Below are 21,808 nucleotides of genomic sequence, written 5' to 3' on the forward strand. Positions count from 1 at the left end.
GGGTTTCCAGTCCTGCTGTAAAACTACACCCTTGCCGACCCACCCCCTTTTGCCAGGCACACACACAGGCCTTGGTTCAAGTTCAGAAAAGAAACACAAGCAAGTGACATCAGGTTTAACCACTAGAAGAAAATAGTTCAAATACCAGGGAGAGGAGTGTTGTTTCCCTCTCTGCAGCAGTGGTATCCCCTCCCTTTTAATGATTTGTGTGTGTTTTCCAGTCAGACAAGGCAGACTGGAAAACATCTAAAGGAAGGATTTACACCTTCCAGCAAAGCTTCCTTTCTCTGATCACTTTGCACAGAGCCCTTGAAAGCAATCCACAGGCACACATGGTCTCACAACTGAAGCTCAGGAACTGCTGTGTGCAGAAAAGGAAACTTGAAGTGGAATAGGAAAGGAGAACTTGCAGGAAGAAGAACCAAAAGGCCTGAGCCATCTGCCAGATATCACATCTCATGTCACTCCCACGCACCGCGATCTGTCACGAGTTCAAGTGTTGGAAGAAAATTTGGGTTTCTTCCAGGACAGCAGGCAGGGTGAGGATCACAGGAGTGCCTGCAGCCAGTGGAGATCACTGTCAAGGTCTATCTCTCCTAAGCTGAGGAAAAATATCCTCCAGGAATAGGAATTGCCATGGCAGTCTCTGACCCTTTAGAAGTTTAACAATATTGACATACAGGATCTGCAACCAAGCACTGAAGGCAGTTACCTGTGTCCTCCTCAGATTTTCCTTCAATGAGAAAATGGGGTTTTTGTGCACATGGACTCCTACCACTCAGCATCAAAGTTGCTGAGGAGAAGGTAGGGTTGGGTAAAAACCTCTGTGGTGAGCAGGAGTGTCACAGGTGACCTGCCCCATCAGCCCTGCACACCCACAGCCTCCTGCATCCTTGGAAGTGTGTTCATGCCTCATCCCTGGAGGGCCAGGGTGGATGGGGCTTTTAGCAGAAGGGCTTGGAACTGGATGGTCTTCAAATTCCCTTCCAACCCAAACCATTCTGTAATTCCAAGATGCCCAAATCTGCCCAGGGCCAGGTCAGAGCATCAGAGCAATACTTGCCCAGGCAGCTTGGCTAAAATAATGTTCTGATGACACAAAAAGAACCTGCTTTGAGCTCACACCACCTTCTCAGTATTACCTGGTGACATGCAGAAATGATTCAGTACAGGCTCCTGCTGCAGATTCAAATTAGTTCAAAAATGTTGGAGTTTGCATTGGATCTGCAAACTTCATCATGGGATGATTTCTTTATCACAGCTAGCAAAACATCTAGTTCAGAACCTTTTCCTCCTGTCCTGTCTTGTTCACAGAGTCTGAATACAAGCCTGTTTCTGGTAGTATTTTACAGAATCTGCACACCAGCAAACTCTACTCCTAAATAAAAGCTACTCTGAGGCTGGAGCTTCCTTAAGTGCTTCCTCAACTCCTTTCCCTAGAGCTCCTCTTCAATTAAATGAGCACAACAAGAATTACAAAGTTTTAAAGGCCACCATCACACCACAGGTGCCTCAGTTTCCAAGCCACCACTCCAACCCAATATCAAAGCACTTCAGGTGGCAGCTTCCCATCCTTTCCTGAGGACCACGAAAAATGCTCATCACTAGCGTTGTACCACTGTACTGACTGTTCCAGGTACAGTCCGGAAGGTTTTCACCCCACACATTCCTTCAGAAGACTGAAATTACAGGGTTTTCCCTCACAGCTTCCCATCAGCATGGGATTTAGGGAAACCACCAAGAAATTTCCCTACCTGTTGTTGAGCTCTGACATTCAGCATCCTTCACGGGAGAAGGGGAGGGTAGAAGCTGTCAGCAAACCAAGCAGCTGGGCCACACATCTGCATTTGAATGCAAAAGTTCTACGTGTCCAGACACTCCAGAGAGAACCACTCACAGTGCACAGGTTAAATCTGAGTGCTTTTAATGAGCTGTACAGATTTCCACACCTGGCTTTGTGAAGGACATGATATTCCACATGAACATGATACCATCTGGCAGATGAACACATCTTCTGCCCTGTGATGCAGCAACAAGTGGCCCCATAAGGCTCTTACTGACATCTTCTCAAGAAGATGTGTCTCTTGGATAATTACAGTATGTGAAAGTTCTCCATGAAAAAAGCAGGATGCACTCCAAATTCTGCTCTCACATGATTTTCAGACACAGCAGAATCATATTGCAATGGAAGGAGCTTCCAGTAACACAAAGTTGACTGGCACATTTTACTTTTACTTTGCAGTAAACAAAATTAACTTTTGCACTTCTTCCTATAGAAATATCCCATAAGTAAGACATAATGGATTGGAAGCCAGGCAAAATCCCAACCATATGAACGGAAGTTAAAGGATAAAAACAGAGAGGGGAAAGTCTCAGTTAAAACATCTCATATCCAGCAAGAATTTTTTCTACATTCCCCTCCCCATACCCAGGTACACTTAGTTACATTAACTAACAAACCTTTTAAAAAGTTTAAAAAAACCCCCCAAACAACCCAAACCAAAAGTAATCAAAAATAAAGTTGCATCCACTTTAATCAGTGTGTCTCCACCTGAAGAAGAAAGTCTGAACACAGCAGGCAAAAAGAAAATCCCGTTTCAAGGAAAACACCATCTCCAATATTCATGTAACATGCATCAGAGATTCCCAGGACTGAACTAACACTGTATTCTGCTGGAAAGTTTAGGTATGTTGTAAATGCATTATTTGCTGCAAACATGATATTGTCACATCAGCCTGCCTGAAAACCTGAATAAAATTTTAAACCAGTCCTTTTGCATAATTCATTTCATATGTAAGAAGTCCACAGTTGGATCACTTTCTTTCCTCAAGGCAAAGGTCACAAGCTCACAGCAGTCATAGTGATGGCTCTTCAGTCTTCATCTTCTTCTTTGCCTGTCCATTGGAACCACGCTGCAGATCCTGCCTTTTCTTTTTCTGCTGCTGTAACCTCTCCTCCTTCCTCTGCAAGTACTCGTCCATGTTATCAAAGGAGGCCTTGTAGAGGTTGCTGTAGTAGCTCTCTGCACCAACAGAACCTGCAGGTGGGCAAAGCAAGAACACAGGTGTTAATTCCATTAGAGGTCTCATCAATTACTTCCGGGAGTGTCATTTTAGATGGTGGAATTCCAATTCATTTACTGTGGTCCTATCCACTGTATCAGCCTTCCAAAGTACCTCAAGGGGCTTCAAGAGAGCTGGACAAGGATTTTCAAGGCATGTAATGACAGGACAAGGGGGGATGGCCTTAAGCTGAAGGAGGGCAGATTTAGATTAAAAATTGGGAAAAATTTCTTTACTTTGAGGGTGGTGAGGCCCTGGCACAGGCTGCCCAGAGAGGCTGTGGACTCCCCATCCCTGGAAGTGTTCAAGGTCAGGTTGGACAGGGCTCTGAATAACCTGGGATAGTGGAAGGTGTCCCTGGCCATGGCAGGGGGGTGGAATGAGATCATCTTTAATGTCCCTTCCAACCCAAACCACTCTGTGATTAAATATCAACATTTACACTGTGTAAGCCTGATTTGTGTTGGCAAGCAGCTGTTCAGCATTCACCAGCCAGGCACAGCCTCCATTTTTAGGCTAAAAAATTCATACAGAATCAAGCACCTGACATTGAAGCAAAGAGAGGACACAGCTCTCCTCACACAGTGGACACTTGCAGACTTCAGGGCTTCTGGTTTTGAACCACTGGAGTTGCTCCCTGGCACCCAAACACTACAAAGGGAGTTGCCACCTAACTGTGCTTAGCTGGCTTTTCTCCTAAAGTATTAACTTACAAGAAGGCCAAAGGTTTAGACTTCAAATAGTCATGTTCTACAGCACACAGAGATTCCTAAGCATTTGCTCCAATGGCTTTGTTACACCTTCTGTGAATTCAGTGTAATATTGCTCACATCCCCTCCAAGGCTGGAGGTTTAGATGAGCTTAGCAGGGAACTGCTATCCAAAAATCCCCAATCAGACTGTTTATGTAGGGAATACAAAATTAGACCAGCTGGCTAAGGCCATATTTCTAAAAAAATTGTTGGAATGGCACTTGACAAAGCCAATTATCTCCCATTCTCCACTTTTCCCACTGAACAAAACTCACAATCTTTAAAGGACAAATGAAGAGAAATCCAGCACCTGCTAAGGTTTGGTTCTGAAGCTAAGTGTGCTACTCCACAGAAACACACATACAGCATCCCCCTGTTTCTTGGTATAAAATGCAGCTTTTCCTTGCTCAGCAAAGCATAGGTTTTTACTTTTAGTGTTGCACTCAGTAAGAGTTTTACTGGCCCTTGGTCCTGGAAGAAATTGGGTGCTGCTGGTTTGAACATCCATGCTACTCTTCCCTTCATCAGTCTGCACTAAATCTTCCTCTTTAATTTTTCTAGGATGAGTTATAGCACAATGTCAAACTGTTCAATGTGTACAGGGGAGAATGGCTTCAAAATGGAAGAGACTACGTTTAGACTCAGTATTGGAAGAAACTATTGAGAGGGTGGTGAGCTACTAGAGAAGCTGTGGCTGCCCCATCCCTGGAAGTGTCCAAGCCCAGGTTGGACGGGGCTCTGACCAACCTGGACTAGTGGAAGGTGTCTCTGCCCATAGCAGGGGGTTGGGATTGGATTGTCTTTAAGGTTCCTTTCAACCCAAACCATTCTAGGGTTTTGTGATACTTCCAGATTGACCATTGAATCTTAAATCCTACAGAAACCTCAAACAGGTGAGAAAAGTCTATAAAAGGACAATATGCAGGGATTAGGACTGGATTCAAACAATGTAATGATCACTTGTTTCACAAAATGTAACTACCTTTGAAGCACTCATTATGCACTGGAATAAGTGCTTATCAAGTGAGCCTCCACTTACTAATTAACAATAATGAACCCTGTCACGTGAGCTGTGCTCCCTTCCCAGCTGCAGATGAGCCAGTGACTGCGTTTCACATTCGTTTGTTCCACGGGCTAATTATGCCCAGAACCTCTCCCCCTGCCTGCTCTCTTTACTTCTCTGTGTTCATTTTCACTCAGACCTCATCCTCCTAATTATCCACCTGGCTGTAACTCTCAAGACTGCAACATCTCCATGCAAACATCTCCCTTCCAAAGGAGCACCTGACTTGCAAAGACTGCACCACCTTAATTACAACTTAATGACCAACTTAATGACAGCTACATGCTAAACCACCCAATACCAGATATTAAGGAGACTTTACACCAGACTGAACATTTCTGCAGCTCTCATCTTTACATATGGCCACCATGAATAGACCAGAAGACTGGTGAGAACTGTAACACATTTTTTTAAGGAAGATTCCCAGTCTCCCAGCAAAGCACAGGAGAGAAATTTCTATTAATGAAGTTTCAATATGTAATTCAGATTTTAGCACATGCCACAACTCTTCTCTACCCTGCAGCCACCACTGCTTTAATTTCAGCTTCTAAGTAAAGCTGGGTGTTTTTTAAAACACGAAAAATCCTGGGAACATAGGGTGCTTCTGAACAAGTAAGCCAGGCATTATTTTTCTGACAGAGACTGGGAGTGGGGCAGGAAGCAAGAACAAAATGAGCCAGCCCTGACACTAACCAATGTCATCTGTTGTCCCATCCAGGCTCACACCTTCCAGCCACACCACGCTCCACATCATCTGCCCTGCCAAGGTGGACCCAAGCAGCCCATCTTTACAGCAGAGCTGCTCCTCCCATGGCTGTTCCATCCTGTTTCCACTACATCTGTGACAAAGTCTCACACCCAGGCAGGAGACAAGACAACAAACACCAGTATCTGATACCACAGCAGCAAGACAGACTCCAGCAGCTCTGCCAGAGGGTGTTTGGATACATCCCTGTGATAAGGTGGCTATGGCAAAGTTATAAGGCTGCAATTCAGCTCTAAATACCTACATCGTTCTTTGATAACAGTGCCCCAAACACACTTCATTATCTGCACTGACTTCCACACCAGACAGTGTGATGAAACTGAGCAAACAAAGATTGAGTGACTTCAACAGCCAGCTGAACTGACCTGAACTCCAATCTTGTTCCTAAATCTTATGCTTCAGCTGTAAAATCTGCATTCCCATAACCTTTAGGCCAAATTTCTCACCTTCAAATACTGTCCAGTTGTCTTGAATATATTTTGACATCTTCTGTAATCCTCTGTCATCAGTTACAGCCTGGGAAAAGAAGGAATGCTGCATGTCATTTTGGGATTAATAGACAATTTTGTGTTTCACAGCATGCTGAAAAATGCAACAGCTCTCAGAAGAGTGCAGTGAAACAGAGCAAGTGCAAAACCTCCATGATCTCTCCCAGGCTCCTTTTTTCAAGAGCTGTTTTTGAAACCCGGCCTGAGATCTCAAGTTCTGCTAGGAAAGCTTTGCCATTTGAACAAAAAAGGAATTGATTCCCACTTACTAATCTGTGAGGAAAAGAAATATCCCAGGAAACACGTTAAGGTCAAAGAACATACTCAGAAGTTTCATTTAAAACCACTTCACAACCAGACCATAATTAGCTGGGGACTTACAAGGATAACAGATGAGTTTGCAGTTGTTTAATAGGCAATAAAAGAGAACTTGATAGCACATACCCCAAATTTGATTCCCTGTACTCAGTGAAAATGAAGTAACTCGCTTAAGCTCCCAAAATGCCTTGTCCTGCAAAGGATCCCTCAGAGGCAAGCACAAGGAAAGCTGTGTGGAAAGCATTCCTGAGCAAACCCAAAGGGATTTTGTTGGTTTGTGGTTTGGTTTTTTTTTAAATCATCAAGTGCAGCCCACAGAAAGCTCAGGCAATGGTTTAAAGTACTGAGTGCTGACAAGCACTCTGATCCTGCTGTGCCAGATGGCAGCTTTAGCTGAGAACAAACAGACTGGTGTTCATAACAAGCTCTTGACACCTTTGCATTATACACAGGTGAGAAGAATGAGATGTGTATCTATGGCTTTTATCCATCTCAAGGCAGAGAGAAAGGTGCCTTTTAGCTTTCATGGAACAGCAAACTCCACTTCTGCTGTGGCCTCAAGACACCACCAAACAACTCAGGATTTTTCAGCATTAAAAAAGTACCTTCCACTGTCCATCACATGCTCTGTACAGAAGAAGAGGAGCTTCCTTGTCTTCCTGCAAAATCCACAGAGCTCCTGTTTCCTCAAATGCAATGTCCCAACCTCTGTGTTTCAGAGAGACTTGCTGTTTGTAAACCAGCTGCTGGGCAGTGGCATTGAGCTGAAAGATGTAGACTGTGGGAATACTTTTGAGAGGAAAAACTTAATTACCATTATTACCAAATCCACCTACAGCCATCACTTGTACAGCAAACTACAGACACCCACTCTAATTCCAAACTGAGCCAAAGCAAAGTGGTTAGAATAAGCACTTCAAATACAGTTTGCTTACATGACCTGAGTCAGAAGCTGTAAATACCCAACATGTCAAATGGCTTTTCAAGCATTATGTGAAAGAAAAAGCAGTCAGTGCTGCCTTCTCTTTAAAAGAAAGGGTAGTAAAGGGAATTTCATAAGGATTACTAAGGACTTAAAATATGAGGAGTGTTGCATTGTGGCACATTGGCCTACAGGGCTGCACTTGAAGGAATATACAGCTGAGCACCAGCCAAAATAAAACATCCCCTAGCTCTTGTACCTCCCAGCCTCGTGTTTCCTCCACTGAGGGAAAGGCATCACAAACTGTACAAAATTACAGTAACCCTTGTACTCCCCTCTGCACTCAGAACAAGTAGAGGACACAGAGGCTCCCTGTGAGGCCACAGGCATTCCTGGACATCTGGAGACCCACAGTACCAAGTACTGCAGGCTCAGGGAAAGCCAGGCCAGCCAGCAGGGAAAGATGCTCTTGCCTTTGCAGGAGCTGTGATGATTTTAGGGATTATTCCATCTATTCTTACCTGTCACACAGAATGGCAACATAACCACCTTGACAGCAGTAGGTTATTCTTGACACGGTGTATTTCTATTAGGAATAGAAAAAAAAAAAAACCCATCCTTCTAAGTTAAGACCATTTATGGGCAGAAAATTCACATTCCATTTCATTAAGAGCCTTTAAAATTTAGCAGGTGTCTTAATTTACAGCAAGTTAAGCAAAATAATTACCTTTAAACTGCAGTCAAGTTTATTTTTGTACCAGTTTTGCTGCTCTATGAAGTTTTCCACACTTCTCCCTTCCACACTGTCCAGAGATCAAATGTAAAGGTTTGAGCGAACTACCATTAGCAGACAAACCAACAGATGAAGGAAAATACACCACCTTCAAACATTTTCTCCTGCAATGCTAATGGCAAAAACATTTGACATTAAGCCTGCTCAGGCAGAATATCACTCCAGCAGCTCAGATATTACAAACACAAGCTATTAGCTGCTGTTCTGTTTGTTAAAAAACGAAGATAGTGATGCATAGCTAATATCCCTAATATCCCTGCTGTGCTGCCTCTGTTTCAACCTGTGCCTGGGTGAAGCCATCCTGCTGCACAGAAAATGTGTTCTGAACAACAAGGAAAGACTGCCTGAGGCCATTTCCCTCATTAAAAAACCCCAACAAAACCAACACAACAACAAAAAAACCCCACACCACACTCCTAATTTAGAGGTTAAACAGTTCTACCTGGGAGAGAAGCAGCATCTTTGCTGCACAAAGCATTCTACTTGAAATATGAAACAACTGATTTGAGGCTCCTGGAGTAGGGAAGAACTTGGGAGGAACAGAGAAACTGCAAAATGATGTCCTGGGGTGCTTTTTCAAAAGTATCTGTTATATAACGTGAAAGGCAAAACTGCAATAGCAAAAGGCTGGTTCTCAAGTGTATTTTATAAGCAGAGACAACACCAACACTGCTGATGACTAAAACCTTCCAAGTAGAGAAGCAGGGAGTTATTTCCTTTAGGGCAGGGAAAATACATCTTTTTGACACTCTGCTGGCAGAATTCTGATTCCTCAAATATTCTTTTTTTTTACCTCCACCTCTTTCTCTAACACAACACTGGTGAGTGGCCAGAACCTCTGGTTCACTAAGTTAGGGTGAATCTGGGAGTAACCAAGGATTTTACCCTTGGAGCTACCAGCTGATGTATAGGCACTGTCAGGGTGCTTGTTTCACAGTTTTGCACTCCATGTAGGAAAGCAAAACAAGCTGTGCAGCTTCCAAAAATTCAAGTCAGCAAGTTTAACACCAGAAGCTATTTTGTCAACAGCACATGATGCAACTACTAAGAGATAAACCTAACTGTGGGAAAGAAAATTAATTCATGGTATAAACAGAGCTGAAAACATTTTTTTTTCTCTCCAGCCCATGAGAAAAACTGTGTGATACGGTTTCATAGGGGGAAGCAAGAACAGCATGCACACACTTTTCACTCATCTCAAACACCTGTTTGGACAGAAAAGGAGCACTTAATAAAAAACATGACCAAAAGGACTGATATGATTCAAAGCTCCTGAGAACACATGGGACTGATCTCCTGCTACTCTGCAGAAATATGAAGTTATTGGTCCCTGTTTAGCACTGTGACCCAGGACCCCTGTTTCATACAGACATAAAAGATGGTTCCAAATACCAGGTAGGGTGAGTAGGCTGAACCACAAAGGTTCTCTGTAGCTAATATGTCTAAATGCAGATTCTGCAGGATGGAGCTGCTTACACCACAGCTTTGGAGTAGAACTGACAGCTCCTATTTACTGTAAGCCACAAGTGGGTTCTTCAGACACTTGAAGGAACAAGCCAAGATATATACATATATATTAAAAAAGCTGAAACCTGTGCTATTGATTTCTAATAACAAAGCTCTGCCTCTCTGCCTGTTGCCTGACAAACATGCAGGGAAATGCCCACCTACACAGCCAAGTGCTTTGTTAGAGAGAGACAAAGGGTTCTGTGAACTTGAATTAGACAGCAGCTCTCCCCCAACATCACTGGAGGAGGGAGGAGCAGGTTGTTTTGATTTGAACCAAGTTTTAGTCACATCTGGAAAGAGAAAGAAAAATGCATCTTCTTTCCAAGTTCTTTCTTTTCCATGTGTGGGTAAGTTAAAAAATCAGCAAAATGAATGCAAGACCCACAGCATTTTCTTGGTCAAGGACAAGGCTATGAAATCAATTAAGGAAGAGCTACAAGAACATTCTGTGATAAACAGATGTTCACTTGATGCTCTCTGAACTTAAGTCGGTGTTTATACAACACTGTTATCAGCCTGCCAACACCTTAAAATTAACTTTTTATGTCATCTGTGAGGTGACCCTATAAAAAATTAATGTACTGGTGCATTGGGGTAGAGTTGTGCAATTCATGTTCTGGACTTTAAACAAGCTTCTGCTGTCAAGAAGATCAGATGAGGTGAAAGCTCTGAAGCAGGAAAATATTTATATAGCACTATGGAATTAGAGAATTACTCCCATTCTAGTGGGAAAATGAACTGAGGATCTGCAAGCCATCAGCTGAAACCAATGCTACACTGCTCAAAACACTCCTACAGTCCCCAAACAGACACATATTCATCATCTGCCAAGCAAAATAAGCCCACATTTTTGTGCTCACATGACCCACCATTACTGATGATTCCATCCTCATTGTGCTTCAAGCTGTGTTTCAAGCTCCAGCGCATTCACACTGGTTATCAATGGTAAAAATTAAATATAACAATAGAAAAAAAAAAAAAGAAAAAGCACTTTTATCCCTATCTGATCCTTGGCTGCAGAGTCATTTGCAGACATTCTGCTTGTTACAAATGTCACTCTGGGTTGTGGAGATGATCTGTGACACACCTGGATGCACAACATGACTAAACACATGTCACCAGACGTCACCTCTGGCATTTCTAGCACTGAGATGCCAGCAGAACAAAAGTCTCCTTTTCCCTGCAGACCACCTGTGAGAGCGAGCAGCATCCAGCATTTCACAGACTCAAGGAACAGGCCACCTTGTGGCTTCCAACACCATCACATGTGGCACTGGATGGAAGAACTGCAAAGCAGTGCAGGAATAAGGTTTATTATTTAATGGCTGTGCTCTATTTATTAACCCACAGCTTGGGGGCTTTCCCTTTCTGTCTTTGCTTACTCACACTGAGGTAAAGAAGCTAAATGGAGACTCCTCAAGCAAAGGGCATCTCCAAATTCTCCTGAGACTACATCAGCATGAAGAGTATCCTATGGAAGGGATTTTATTAGGAGACAAGGCAATTATTACTAAACTACATTCAAAAACATTCTAAGAGAGTTGGAGATGTTTTCTTAGATCAGTTCCTACCTGCAGCAACAAGTTTTTTGACATTTGCTAGTTTATCCAATGCTACATTCAAGGTTCATTATATAGTTTAATACTATTTTTGATAAACTTCTTTGTAATCAGTGGAATTAGGGTTCAGTAACAGACCGAGCACTGCTAATTTACACACAAGCCCTCTTACTAATGCTAAGCCAGTCTAAGCAACAAGCAGCATTTTTAACATTAATCACAGAATCCTCACTTCAGTTAGTTGCTTACTTGTCCTCAGTGATCCTCTAAATCTAGAAGGCAAATTATTTTAGAATAAACCCATTACTCCCTCTAAAACAAATGCTCAAATCCTGCTGTACCCAGAATATCAGAGGATATCAGTTAGATGGGTTTGTGACTTAATTTTGTGCCTCCTGTTTTTCAGTTGTCAAAAACCCCACGAATAGCTTCTGACAGGTGTCTGGCTCAGGTGTGCTTTCAAGAAGACTTCCAAGTTCTAGGAGCAGGTTAAATTGTCCATATGGATATTACCCTGAATTCCTGCCAACAGGAACTCTAGGCCAACCCAAGATTTCCAGTGTCTAAACTGGAAGTCTGTGATGAAAGTGGCTGCCCAAATGTGGGGAGGTGAAGCAAAGCACACTTCCACTATCGAAACCACAACACAAAGGAGGGAAGGCAGAAGTTTTCAATTCAATTTCTGCCTGGATAAGGATTCCACAGTGGCTTTGCCTCAAGAGCCATGCATGGCTTCCCAGTCACCTGACAACTGGGAGGCAGCTGTGGCCTGCAGGGAAAGAAGTGTTTTTAGAGATTCACATGAAAAAAATCACACGCAGCAGGATGGGTGGTGAGGTGAACTCAAGTAACCCAGCAGATGAGTAGGTGGTTTAATTCCATGCACACAGCAGGGACAAGGACAGTGCTATTTCACTGCTAACTGGTCTTATGTCACATTAAATGACAAGGAAAAAACAAAACCAGAGACCAAGCACTACCAGAACGACTGCTCACATCAGGTGAGCGTCTCAAATCACAGGAGCACCCCGAACTTGTCTGTGTGAGACCACTGATGTACAGGCTGGAAGTTCAGGAGAGCTCCTGGGGTGTTCAGTTTTCATGTAGGACTCGCACATTTTAATTTTGGTCCAGCTGCAAAAGACCCTAAAATAACAAGCCCAGCATTCTGACTCCACAGGGCAGCACTGCAGGTCACTGGTTAAAAATATTACACAGCTTCTTTTTGCTCAGAAAAATTGCAACTTTAACATTTGAAATTCTGAGCATTTTAAAAAATGGGTGAATGTTTAGGTCTTCCCAGTGTCACAGGATGTCTTCTGCCTAAGAAACAACACCACCCGTGTTTTTGGAAAAAAAAATTCAAGTGAAGGCTTTGTCCACTGTGGAGAACTTGAATTTGTGAAGAATTAGAACCAGCTTCTTTTGGTCACTGCTTGGCACATTTTAGAAGTCCACACAAAACACACGACTGGATTTCAGGGACTGTCTTCCTTTCCCAAAATCCCAGACTAGTGTAACAGTTTTTAGGTCTCACATGAATTCTAAACCCACTGACAGAAGGGAAGCACTTCTAACAAAATGCAACCAACACATTTGGCAGTGTTAAGGATCAGGAGCACAGCAAAAGCACCTGCACACATGGACGTACCTGGTCTGGTTTGGTTGCCTCAGGCCCACAGAGGGTACTTAGCTCACAGCAGTGCATTTCTTCTCCACTTTTATACTCCCAAAGTCTCAGGGTGGAGTCCTGGACAGATGGAAGTGGAAACAAGTCTATTACTACCAGCACTCAGGCAAAGAGAGGCCACTCCTGGCCTTCAGCTAAACCCTGTTTTCCTGAAGAGCTCCTCACAGAAGCTGCTAAACAGTCATTTAGTTAAGACCTCAAAGTGCAGATAAAGCATTTTAATTAACATAATTTCCCCCTGCATTCTAAATTATTCAATCATGCTAATTTTAATTCTCCTTTTGAAGTGGAAATTGGGTAGCTGGGGGAGGGCATTTCAAGCCTGTCTCCAATAGCACAGTCATGCATGTGCTCAGCATTCTAATGGCAATTCTTTCAGCCTGCCCTTCTCTGCCCCCTGCTCTTGTTATCACCCAAATTCTCATTTGATTTAGCAACCTCCTGAAGAGAGGCTAAACACCTCTCTGGAAAAACAAAGCCATCCAAGAACATTTGCTAAGACTGAAATACAGCCATGTGCAGCACTAGAGCTGCTTAAATAATTAGAGGGACAAGAGCCTTAGGGAAGCAAGAGCAGCAGCTGAAACCAAATGCCAGGAGTTACTGTGATTTACACTGTTTGTTTCCTGTGCAGTTTTGGTAGTCTGGGGAGCAAAGAATATTGTTTCCCTTCTTTTAGGCCAACTCCATCTCTGTACAGGTGTGGTATGGCAGCAGGATGCCATCAGTTCAAGAAAAGGACTGGGGAGGGAAGGGAGGGAATACTCATTTCTTCAGTTCTCATCCAAGCAGACAACATCTGTGCTCCAAGGAAAGAGTTAATGATAATTTCACCATCCCCAAAGATGGCTTTTACTATCAGCACAGTAAAAGGTTTTTATGTGATCCAACAATAGAATGGCTGAACACTGAAAAGAAAGCAGAGAGAAAAAGGGAAGGAGGAGGAGGGAGGCCATCCTGTAAACCATGAGATTATTCCTAGGATCCCAAGGAAATTGGCCAAAATACTAGAAAAAATAATAATAAAAGACCCCAAACATACAAAAACCAACACTTTTTTGAAGAAATTGCAATACATACCCCAGAAGCTGACAACAGCAAGTCAGGACAGTTGGGTATAACAAGTATTTTGCTTACAAACCTAAAGGAAAAGCAGTCAAAAGTTGAACTCTCTTGTTTGACACCCTGGTCTTTAAATACACAGTAAGAGAAAACAGCAGTTTTAAAAGAGAACCTTAGAATAAACAAACAGATTTTCCACATCAAGATAATTCAGGAGGAAGAAAAAAAAATGTCATCAGTACTTAGGAAATATGCACTACACAAACTATTGACTTTCTACTTAATGAAGACCTACATTTCCCCATCCGCACTCAGGTAATTCTACTGACTTCCTCCCAACAGAGAACATTGTCATTTAGATCAAAAAGTGCCAGTGGAGACAGATTTACTCAGGTAGCATGCTCCCCTTTCTCAGTTCATGATGCACATTAAAAACATGAATCAACAGATCCTTTAAAATGCAACAGTGATGGCTCAGCCTCCAGAGTGCCACATCTCTCCAGCCACAGTTGGAGATCATTTAAAAGCAATCTTACAGAATTTTAATGTGGCAGTTTATCAGTGCCTACATTCAGCCAGAAGTTCTGTTTTCCAGAAGTTGGTGATACTGCTTTGTCTTTGGTGAGTAATGAGGACCTGAACTTCTGGGGATCATTATTATCTCAGAGCTCACTAACCTAAAATACAGTGACCTGAGCAGAACATGACCTGAATGGGACACTCTGGTCTTTGGAAACAGGCATAACTTTAAAGCCATAAACTGAAAAAATAAAAGGAAGATATTTGGTCACTGTAATACAAACTTCCAGGACAAAGCAGGCACAATAGATCCAGCAAGAATTACCATGAGCCCCACTGCAAGAAGAAAATCCATGACTGTGAAACAAGACAATTACTGCTTTATGTAACCCTTTTTTATTCATTTCTAACTTAAATATTGAATTTTTGAATATATTCCAATTAAGTTACACTGCTTTTCACTCTGCAACTACTAACAAACACCTTGGATATTTCCAGGGATGAGGCATCCACAACTTCACTGGGCAACCTGTGCCATTGCCTCACACCTTCACAGTAAAGAATTTTTTCCTAATACCTAATCTAAACCTACTCTCTGTCAGTTCAAAGCCATTTCCCCTTGTCCTGTCACTCCATACTCTTGTAAATAGTCTCTCTCCATCCTTCTTGGAGGTTCCCTTCCTTGAATACATTTCATATTGCAGTCTCCAGCACACTGCAGTCTGGTGCCCAAGCAGGAATGCTCTATCCATCCTGCTCATATAGTCAGGTTTTTTTGTATTACCACAGAACCTCCAAGTCTGAGTTCTGCATGGAGATGATGTTAATTTAATTAGCATATGTTCAAATCTCAAAAGACAGTTCCTAAGACCTCCCTTCCTAAGACTAAGGTAGGTTCCATCCTGAGCTAACAATTTCTGGAGCCTCTTGTGACCAGCATTTGGAGGGAGATGATTCTGCTCCTCTGCTCTGGTGAGAACACTCCCAGAGGAGTGCTGTGTCCAGCTCTGGAGTCCTGCATACAAGGACATGGGCCTGTTGAAGCAGGTCCAGAGGAGGCCACAAACACAAGCAGAGGGCAGGAGCACCTCTGCTGTGAGGAAAGGCTGAAAGAATTGGGAGTTGTTCAGCCTGGAGAAGAGAAGGCTCTGGGGAGAACTTACTGCAGCCTTCCAGTACCTAAACAGGTCTTATAAAAGAGATGGAGACATATATTTTTTTTAGGAGGGCCTCTTGCAACAGGACAAACGATAATGGCTTTAAACTAAGTGTAGACTCAGACTAGATACAAGGAAGAAATTTTTTTACAATGAGGTTGGTGAAACACAGGCTGACCAGAGAGGTGGTAGAGCCCAATCCCTGGAAACATTCAAGGCCAGCTTGGACAGAGCTCTGAGCAACTTGCCCTTATTGAAGATGTCCCTGCTCAGGGCAGGAAGCTGCACTGGATGACTTTTAAAGGTCTCTTTCCACCCAGACCGTTCCAGGATTCTATTACAGACCAAGCTGTTGTTTATAAGGTGATTTGAGGAGATGATTTCACACACTCAGAGTAGAGGAAGGTGGCTGTGCAGGGAATGGCTGCACACAATGGCTCTGGCACACAAGGCACTCACTCTCTGTGTCCCATGCAGTAGGATACAATACTATAGGGAGCCTTTGTCAAGCTGACTCTGATCTTCTCATCTCTGTCTGCAGTTAGGATATACTGGTCATCGGGACTCAGGGCCTGTTGGGAAGGGGAGAGTTTTAGTGCCCAGCAGTTCAAGGCTTGAAATTCTTAACTAGGAAAATAAAAAAGATAAGCAGTAAACCACCTGTATCTCCTCACCCTGAAAGGCAGGTACAAACACTAAGCCACTCTTTTCCAGTAACAATGGAAGTGTAAAATCTTTGTGACAATAACTTTCTCACTCGCTAAGACAAGCAACACTGACTTCCAGGTCCAGTGAAAGCCACTGACCCTCAACAGTACAGGTGGAAGAGCCCCTGCATCTTAAAAAGAAGCTTATCACATTGAAGAGCTCAACTGACATGGCAGACTGGCTGAACTCCCACTCTGTCACCAAGACTTCTGAGACTGTAACATGAAGACTTTTTCAACATTCGTAAGCTTGTTTCCTTACCAAACTCTGCCAACACAAACTCAGTAAGAAAACATCTAAAGCACATTTCATTTACATAATTAAAAAAAACCCTAGCAAACCACAAGTGTGGGACAAGAGCAACAATGAAAGACCCAAGCACAAGCAGGAATGCAGGTTTGTAAATACATGGAGGCAGACACTTACCACATCCAATAACAGAGAGACATGACCCAGCTCAAGTTTTCCATCTGCTTGAGGTTCTGTTATTGAGTAAGAATAGACATCACCAGACTTGTCTGCAACAAAAATCTTATCCTCTGCAGCTGTGATAACCAGGGATGTGCATCTCCTGGTCACAAACCTGAAAGACAAATGGCACAGCTTGAACTGCTCTGGATGGCAGCTTCAGCAAGTCCAGAAGTTAAACAGACCAAGAGGCTGGGCAAAAAGTTCTCAGATGCAACATTACTGAAATGGCAGCGATGATGAGAGTAACATTACAGGGCTGAAATAGCACTTTTGAGTCTAGTAAATGAGTGAATTATGCAATAATCCCTGGGGTGGGGAGAGGAACAGGAGACCATTAAAAGCTGCATGACTGCAATTTGCTTGGTACTTTCTCAGCTGAGCACCTCACCCAGGCAGCATGCCAGGACTCTAATGAAGGCTGGTAGACTTCCTTGCACTCTACATAATAAAAATATGAGTTAAACACGCAAAAAAGACAAGGTAGGATTTGTCCTAATAGGAGTCCTTCACACTGTGTATGAACTACTCCTCCAGCTGTCACTCTGTACTGTAAAGGGAAGCCCTTCCTGGTGAGCTTTGGAACTCTTTTCTCCTCATATCCCAAGTCACAGAGACAAAGGCTCCGGGTTCCTTGTCCAGACAAAGCTCTGAACTTGATGAGTTTCCCTCATCATCTGCCATCAGCTCAAAGTTCCAGCTGCCAGTATAGCAGGTACCAGCTTTCTTTCAACTACCCAGATAAACATAAGGACCACATATGCCAGAAAACATGTCCTCTGTGTTAGCACAGGACTGTGGGCACCAAGGATCATAGGGAATGGATATTTATATTCACCTACTCTGAAATTCAGTGGCCATCTGGAGGCAAGAGGACAATACACTGTGCTTCAGGTAGGAAGACAGAAATTCTTACACTTGTCAGTGGCTGTTTAAAGAACACCACAACAACAAGATCACAGGCAACATAGTTCCAAAAAAGGTTACTTTGCCAACCAGAAAGTCTTGCTCTGAGTTCACTGTACCACCTGTGATCTTGAGCACAAAGATTCAAAAGATCTTGAGCACAAAGATTCCCCTTTGTCTGACACGAGCTGACTACAAAGGCCAGCACTGAGTGAGACCTTTATATACCTTGCCACAAAACACCAACACAAGCCACAAAGCTCAACTTTGGCACTGTTATCCATGCAAAGAGCCTTTTACCTGTATTCCCAGTTTCCCAACATGAGGTAATGACATTCCCAAAAAATCCAGCTGTGGTCCTAGTTAAACTTTCAGCAGAAACTAAAACACCAATGATCCAGTGGCATGTTACAGGCAAGACACACAAGGCAGGGCAGCAGGGAAGGCAGGACACAGAATGAACAGAAATTTGGCATTTCTGGTTTTGTCTTAGAACATCCTGAGTTGGAAGGGGCCCAAGGATCACTGAGCCCAACTCCTGGCCCTGCACAGGACACCCCAACAATCCCACCCTGTGCCTAAGAGCATTGTCCAAACACTTCTTGAGCTCTGGCAGCCTTGGGGCTGTAACCACTTCCCTGGGGAGCCTCTTCAGTGCCTGACCACTCTCTGGGGGAAGAACCTTTTCCTGATATCCAACCTAAACCTTCCCTGGCACATCTTCATGCCCTGACCACTTCCTCACTACAACACTGTTTAACGCCAAAGGTCCATCCTGTACCCTACACACAGAGCCAAGCACAGAGACTTGATTTTGTTTTGCAGCCAGGGTCTCAGATTTGTCAGAGACCACCAGAAGCAGAGATGTTACATGCTCAGGTACTTTCCCAAGAAGCCCTTCATGGTCCTGGTTTTTCTACAGAGAATTGTCACAAGCAGCAGCAGAGAACTTGGAACTGGGGGACCTCTGGTGGACAGCTACAGGCTGTTTCCTCAAGAGGAACGTACTGAAGAAAAGCAGCTGCAGCATCTCGAAAGATGTGCTTTTGTAGAAGTTCACAAACTCCCCAAAACACCTTCTCTTCCAAATCAGAAGGAACAAAGAATGCACTCACTGAGCTGCTCAGCATCACTCTTACAGGCCCAACGCCAGTCTTCACCAGGAGTGGGTAAAGTTTTAGTTCTTAAAGACATAAACACTGGGTTTGGTATACGGAAAGAGATTATCCTTCCTTGGCCAGTGATATAAACATCTGCACTCCCATTCTTGGTATGGGGAAGACCACACATCAATTCTTGACAAATACTCCGAATTCCCAAAAACATTAAATTTGTTTGAGCGAGGGAATTTAAAAAAAAAACAAAGCAAGCAATAACAAATATGAACATTTCAAATACTCCCATTTTAGGACTCTAAATCCATCAGCCATAACTCCATAACAACATGCACCATCCTGCTACCTTACCTGACACTAACACATTCCCAGGAAGGCTTTGTACGGAACAGAATCAGGCGTTTGTTGTCATCTGTCAAGGCAAAGTAATCTCCTGATGGGGAGAAGGCAAAAGCCAGGATGTCATCACTTCCTTTATCTGTCCCTTTTCCATCCTGCCTATTAGAGAGAACGGGAACAACAGTTCACAACCTGATAGCTACTAAAATCCTTGAGGAGGTTGTTCCCAAACTACCAGGAGCACAAGGAACAAAGTAAAACTTGAAACACCTTTATTTCTGCTTAAAATGTTGAGCCAACACGGACATTAATGCAAAGAAATAAGCCAAGACAAAGGAAACTGATTTAAGGTCTAAGCCTGCATCACAACCTGTTTAGAAAACAAAAATTTGAGCTAGCACATCTTGATATATATTTGGGGGAAAACAGTAAAATGTTTCCTGTTTGGCTACAAGTAAAACAATGTCCAGTTGTTAGATTTAAACTAAGAAAAATACTTTTTTCTGTGTGTGTTTTGAACTCTCATGACTCAGAGAACAGATCTGGAGAACTTATGTAACTGTTTTGTGGGGTTTTTTTCAGCCTTAGATATCTAATAAAAAACACAGGACATTTCCATAAATGTCTTGACTGACAAGAGAGAGAACTGTTGATTTTGCCACTCGTGTTTCTCTAAGAAAAAGGTGAACAGTGGAATGAAACCTTGGATGAAATAGAAACAAAAAAATAGATATATATATATATATATCCATCAGAGTTAGCAAAACCAACCCTTCACCTGCTCAGGGAGTTATCCTGTAGCTTTCTTTTACTGCCTTCACTGCCACACAGGCTCAGGAGATGCACCCTCCAGGAAAAGAGCAGATTTTCTCACCCTTTCTCTCCTAAGGGCTGCTTCTCCGTGCTGCTGCAGTCGTACACAAAGAGACTCTCATCACTGCAAGGGAAAAACAAGCCTGAAATTACTGGAACTAGAATAACCAGGAGGTTCACTATGAGGAGAGGCAACTATTTTGTAACATGCTCTTATTTCAAAGTTATTTGCACAACTGCCCCCATCTTGAGGAGACACCTCTGCCTAGGTGGGCTCCCAAAGTGCTACAGAGGCAGCAGAAATTTTTAATTTTGGACAGTATGCACATGTCAAAAAGAAAATCCTCCTCTGCTGGTGAAGTAACGCTGCACTTTGCATATATTTTACTTCTGTCAGACTCAACAGATCTGTCAGTAGCATTTACTCAGTCACAGAATCACAGGATGGGTCAGATTGAAAGGGCCCACAGTGGGTCATCTGCTCCCACCTCCCTGCTCCAGCAGGGCCATCCCACAGCACATGGCACAGGATTGTGTCCAGACAGTTCTGGCATATCTCCAGAGAGGGAGACTCCACAGCCTCTCTGGGCCATCTGTCCCAGTGCTCAGTCACTGCTGAGGAAAGAAATTCTTCCTCATGTTCAGGTGGAACTTCCTGACCGTCAGTTCCTGCCCCTTGCCTCCTGTCCCATTGCTGGGCACTACCAAGCAGAGCCTGGTCCATGCTCTGACACCTCCCTTCAGATACCACATGGAATCTTGGAATCATTCGGGTTGGAGTGACCTCTGGTGACCATCCAGTCCATCCCCCTGCCAAGGCAGGGTCACCTGGAGCAGTGACACAGGAACACGTCCAGGTGGGTCTGGAATATCTCCAGAGAGGGAGACTCCATGAGCTTCCCGGGCAGCTGTTCCAGTGCTCTGCCACCCTACACATAAAGTTCCTCCTGATGTTGAGGTGGAACTTCTTGTGTTTTATTTTACAGCCATTGCTCCCCATCCTGTCACTGGGCACCACTGATAAGAGTCGGGCACCATCCTCTTGGCCCCTGTCTTACAGATACCTTTATGCACCTTCCTTACAGACATAAAATAGACTGTCATCATGCCTGTATATACATATGTATGCATGTATATATAAAACAACACAATATATATTGTAATATATAATACACCTATGCATAATTTTTGTACATATTATACATATACATGCTATATATGTGCTATACCTACACGTGTTACATATAGATACATACTCTTTATATAGATACACATGTCATCTATACGTTATGTACATATATACGCATGTGTAACAGACATATATATAATCTGTATGTTATATACAGTCGTTCACACAGCAGTGACCTCCAACTGGGGGAGCACAACCATGACAGAAAACCACCAAGGCTGGAAAGTTTTAAAGTGATGTTTCGATAAGAGAAAACGCTGACAAGGAGCACGGAAAGGCACGAACCGCAGCAGGGCCAGCGGCTCCTGCACCGCCCCAGCATCTCCCAGCCCTGCACACACGGGGGGCCCTCAGGGGGCACCGGGCGGCCTCCGCCGCTCTGCCCCACCAGGCCCCACCGCACCCCGCAGAGCCCCGGCCCCGCACGCCCCGCACTGACCCGTCCTGCCCGGGCCGCACCGCCAGCAGCCGCCCCCCGCCGCTCGCCACCGCCACGGCCCCGCGCAGCGCCAGCGCCGGCCGGGCCCCGGGGCTGCGGCCGGCGGTGCGGCCCGGGCAGGAAGAGCCACGGCGGGGCGTGCGGGGCCGGGGCTCTGCGGGGTGCGGTGGG

General features: G+C 43.8%; 1 protein-coding gene across 1 annotated transcript; it reads right to left on the minus strand.

Moving 5' to 3' along the window:
- Positions 1–1,907: 1,907 nt before the first annotated feature.
- On the minus strand, positions 1,908–21,736 carry WDR4 (WD repeat domain 4). Its single transcript, XM_042033864.1, has 11 exons — positions 21,638–21,736; positions 20,071–20,133; positions 19,209–19,355; positions 16,795–16,951; positions 16,120–16,232; positions 14,003–14,063; positions 12,884–12,982; positions 7,893–7,957; positions 7,055–7,238; positions 6,090–6,159; positions 1,908–3,038 (listed from the first exon to the last, which is right to left on the minus strand). Exons 5-11 carry the CDS (start codon positions 16,131–16,133, stop codon positions 2,857–2,859), a joined length of 675 nt encoding a protein of 224 aa, XP_041889798.1. The 5' UTR covers positions 16,134–16,232; positions 16,795–16,951; positions 19,209–19,355; positions 20,071–20,133; positions 21,638–21,736; the 3' UTR covers positions 1,908–2,856.
- Positions 21,737–21,808: the final 72 nt, after the last annotated feature.

The sequence above is a fragment of the Corvus kubaryi genome, unplaced genomic scaffold (assembly GCF_017639235.1).
Source record: "Corvus kubaryi isolate FWS band 111438036 unplaced genomic scaffold, C.kubaryi_AGA036_p1.0 133, whole genome shotgun sequence".
NCBI classification, from domain to species: Eukaryota; Metazoa; Chordata; class Aves; order Passeriformes; family Corvidae; genus Corvus; species Corvus kubaryi.